Source organism: Mastomys coucha, unplaced genomic scaffold (genome assembly GCF_008632895.1).
Source record: "Mastomys coucha isolate ucsf_1 unplaced genomic scaffold, UCSF_Mcou_1 pScaffold22, whole genome shotgun sequence".
NCBI classification, from domain to species: Eukaryota; Metazoa; Chordata; class Mammalia; order Rodentia; family Muridae; genus Mastomys; species Mastomys coucha.
Genome location: NW_022196905.1, coordinates 128824443 through 128828674, shown reverse-complemented (window position 1 = coordinate 128828674; position 4232 = coordinate 128824443). Strand labels below are relative to the sequence as shown.

Here is a 4232-nt window from a genome sequence, read left to right as displayed (position 1 = left end):
AAAAAACAAAAAAGAAAGAAAAGAAAAGGAAAGAAGAGGAAAGAAAAGAAAGACACACACTAGTCCAGGACAGATAGAGGGATGATCCCAGATGGGGCTATGGCCCCCAGAGGGAGCTACATCAACGACCCCCTTCTCCTAGGTCCCCCTCTGCCCCTACTGTGGACCTGCGGTTCTCCTCTGCATTTCCCAGGTGCCTTTGAGATACCCAAGGTCCCTCCTCAGCCTGCTCTCACATGGACATGTTCGTTTCTGTCCTTTGTACCAGGTGGGGTGGGGTGAGGGGCGGGGGTGGGGGCGGGAGGTGAGGGAGCTTAGCAGACTACCTTTCCCTCGGTATACCCTCCCCCACCTCCCCAAGGCCAGTGTCTGGTCAAACTAGATTCCTTGTCTTGCGAAACATTTCTCTGACCCCTCCCCCCTAGACCCCCAACTCCCCGTCTTCTTGCTGTCCCCTCCCTGAGACGTCCTCTTTGACCCAGTCCCCACTGCATTGCCCAACCACCCTGAGAGAGTGTGTCTCTCGGTACTGGTGTCTGAAGCATAATCTTGAAATATAGTGGCCCCTAGAAGTCCCCTAGAATTGTGGCTGGAAGTACACCATCTCTCTTGATCTCCCTGTCAGCACCTCTGGTAGAGGACCCCCTTTCTCTTTGATGCTTCCAAGGATTTCGTGCCCAGGCTTTATGGGAACAGCTCCTGTGTCTCTGAAGAGTAAACATCAATGTATGGAGTAAATCCTGTCTCTTGGGCCTGACTGGGTTTTGAATTTGTCTTCACCCAGTTCTGGCCGAGCAAGGCTCAGCCCTAGGAAGGAAGAAAGGACGGGATTCACCCCACCACCCCCAATTTTAAATGGCATTTATTTCTTGATCACATTTGTGTGTCAGAGGACATGTGTGACTTCTATCACAGAGGTCCCGAGTCCTTGGGGCTTGGCAGCAAGCAGCTCTCCCCACTGAACCATCCTGCCAGCCTTTCTGTGTTTCCTGGTCTCCAGTTCTGGCCCAAAGTGCCTCGCCTCTACCCCCTGAGGCACTATGGCTGGGTGGGGAAATCACATGAGGACAGCAGGTGATCTGGCTCCCCAGGTCCCCACCCTAGGTCCTCATTTTCCTACACCAACTTCCTCTGGCCAGCTGTAGGAAAGTTGCTGTTGAGGCAAAGTACAGTTGTTGCCCTATTAATGACAATAATAGCCAGGATGGTGGTGATAAAGTTGATTTGGTAAAAGCAACACTAATTAAGACGGGGTTCTCTTGGACAACTCCAGACACTAGCCTTAGAGTCTCCTGTGGAGGGTCTCCATTCTCTTGCCTCACAGGAGCCCAGAATGAGTCTTGGGGACCTTCGATATAGGTTTTGAACCCTGGCCAGGCTTGGTTCTCAGTCGCTCCTAAGTTGTCCCCACCCGGTGAGCATCCAGGTGCTCTTGGCTGGTGACTCAATGTCTGTGTCCCAGCTGACCTCAACGTGAGCCTGGGGGCTGGAGGAGATGGTAGTTTCTTGTGATACTGGCGGTGACTCAGGGGCCCAGGATTGGGGCCTCAGTATGCCTTTGTTGGCCCAGGCTCAGGAATCCAGAGAAACTGGTCGCGAGGGAGGCCTCGGGGACTAAAATCCCTCCCTCTGCCTCCGCCCCTCCTCCTCGGCGCTTTAACTACAGCACCTGTGGCCTCTCGTCCTGGTGGCAGGTGCGGGCAGGAAAGAGCTGCAGTGTTCGCGCTTGGTAGCTGGTGTACCCGGCACCTCCGGCTGGCTTGGTGTCCCTGAGGCTCATCGAAAAAGACTTTCTCGGCCCTCAGTCTCCAGAGAAAGAGAGAGATACACTTTTTTGTGATCCCCGACCTTGATCCCTGCAGAGGCTGAGCGATGGCGTCCATGGGACTACAGGTGCTGGGAATCTTCTTGGCAGTCCTGGGCTGGCTGGGAGTCATCCTGAGTTGTGCGCTCCCTATGTGGCGGGTGACCGCCTTCATCGGCAGCAACATAGTCACGGCACAGACCAGCTGGGAGGGCCTGTGGATGAACTGCGTGGTGCAGAGCACCGGCCAGATGCAGTGCAAGATGTACGACTCGATGCTCGCCCTGCCTCAGGACCTGCAGGCCGCCCGAGCCCTTATGGTCATCAGCATCATCGTGGGTGCTCTGGGGATGCTTCTTTCAGTGGTAGGGGGCAAGTGCACCAACTGCATGGAGGATGAGACCGTCAAGGCCAAGATCATGATCACCGCTGGAGCCGTGTTCATCGTGGCAGGCATGCTGATTATGGTGCCCGTGTCCTGGACCGCTCACAACGTCATCCGCGACTTCTACAACCCTCTGGTGGCTTCCGGGCAGAAAAGGGAGATGGGGGCCTCGCTTTACATCGGCTGGGCAGCCTCCGGGCTGCTGTGCCTGGGAGGAGGCCTCCTCTGCTGCAGTTGCCCACCTCGCAGCAACGACAAGCCCTACTCGGCCAAGTACTCCGCCGCCCGCTCTGTCCCCGCCAGCAACTATGTGTAAGGTGGGCCACTCTATGTCCACACTGCCTTTGTTATTTTTCTCGGATTGAGCTCATAACAGCCTATGGCCCCTCGTATTCTCCAGGACCTGCTCTGCCTTGGGCCACTGACTGCTTGCTAGGGAAGGGCAAACCCGGACCGTGCTAAGTTACTAGCCTTTGGGGACCCTACCTGCCCCACTTGGACACACCTCAAGGCTTCTTACTCCGGCAAGGGTGGATGTAAAAATATTTCCTTGTTGCTTACATCCAAATTGCTCTTGGATACGGGGCTGAAGCCAGAAGCAGCTGCGAACATCCGTGGAGCTGGGTCCTGCTGGCCGGGATAGCTCAGCTGTGACTTTGGACTCCGGAGTGGATGTCCTCGTGTTAGCAAACGTCCACTGTCCTTTCCCTATCCCCCTCTCTCAGCCTTCACGTTACTCCAGCGCTACCCTTGCCATTACACCCCGAGATTCCGAGCACACACGGTCCTACCTGGAGTCTTGGTGTGCTGAATGACTGACTGAGGGGCCATTTGAGAGCTGATGGGTTCTGCTCGTGGAATCCTCCCCGTGATTAGAAATGACTGGGGCCTTATCCACCCACCTACCCTCCTAATGAAGTTCTGTGGAGTGGATGGACGGGTTTGAAGGAAGAAGGGTGGAGGTGGATTAAACTGGTTTGGGGGGTGCTGGGACTGGGTACTTAGAAGCAGCCCAGGGTGTCCCACCCCTTTCCCATACTGTCTTGCTAACTGCTCTGATCTCTGTGCACTGGCTCCCTCCTCAGAAGGACCCTGGGCCTCTTGAATGGGCCCCTCTGAATTCACTCCGCTTGTCCGTTTCAAGGACACCGGCCAGTCTGTGGAAGGTACAGGGGTGATGGCATTGCACCAGGGAGTCTCCTGGACTCCCCTGCCTTCTCTGTGGTTTCTTGTTTTGTAATTTAAGGTCTATTCACAGCTGTAATTATTATTTTCTACAATAAATGGCACCTGCATACAGGAAAGGTTTGGGCTGTTGTCTGTCTGTGTGTGGGATGGGGCTGGAGGGGTCGCTGAGGGTCACAGGAGACCTTGATGTTTGTTGTAATAAGAAATGGTGGAGCTCGGTTGGTAGAGCGTGCCTGGCATGCCAGAGGCCCCTGTTCCATACTCATCCCCAAATGAAGGTCATCCCCCCACTATGTAGTAGGTTCAAGGCTAGCCTGCCTGGTCTACCTGAGACCCTGTCTCAAGTGATTCAGGAGTTCTCACTGTAAAAATGAGAAGTACCTCGAACCTGGAGGACCACGGGGTTTGAGCCTTTTATTTGCTTTTTTTTTTTTAAAGACAGAATCACAGTATAAAGCCCAGACTATCATCAAACTCAACGCAATTCTCCTGCCTCAGTTTTGAGTGCAACTACCATGATGGCAAGCTCTTCATTTGTTAGAGGGGAAACCCTATATCTAGGGCCCAATGTATGCCCAGGACTGGGGGGGAGGGGTAGGGTGAGGCTGGGGACCCCCAGGAGGGACACAGATGCCAGGAACAAAGGGGATTAATTCACCTGCCTCGTCCTCCTGCTCTCTCTTTCTCTGAGCAACCAGGCTGGCCTGTTTACCTTCTACAGGCCACTCTACAGCACCTTCCCTAAAGAATATCCTCTCCCAGTCTTGAAGCCTTGCTGGTCTTACAGGTCCGGGCTGTAGCTTCCTCCCTAGGGACTTGCAGGGCAGCCTGGGCCACACCCTGACTTTCTTATCC

The 4232-nt window shown here is 54.6% G+C and overlaps 1 protein-coding gene across 1 annotated transcript; it reads left to right on the top strand.

Moving 5' to 3' along the window:
• The first annotated feature begins 1664 nt into the window (after positions 1 to 1664).
• On the top strand, positions 1665 to 3493 carry Cldn4 (claudin 4). The gene has a single exon (XM_031338169.1). It carries the CDS (start codon positions 1873 to 1875, stop codon positions 2503 to 2505), a length of 633 nt encoding a protein of 210 aa, XP_031194029.1. The 5' UTR covers positions 1665 to 1872; the 3' UTR covers positions 2506 to 3493.
• Positions 3494 to 4232: the final 739 nt, after the last annotated feature.

Excerpts from the sequence above, each read along its gene's own strand:
- Cldn4 (XM_031338169.1), top strand. The coding sequence starts at position 1,873 with ATGGCGTCCATGGGACTACAGGTGCTGGGAATCTTCTTGGCAGTCCTG.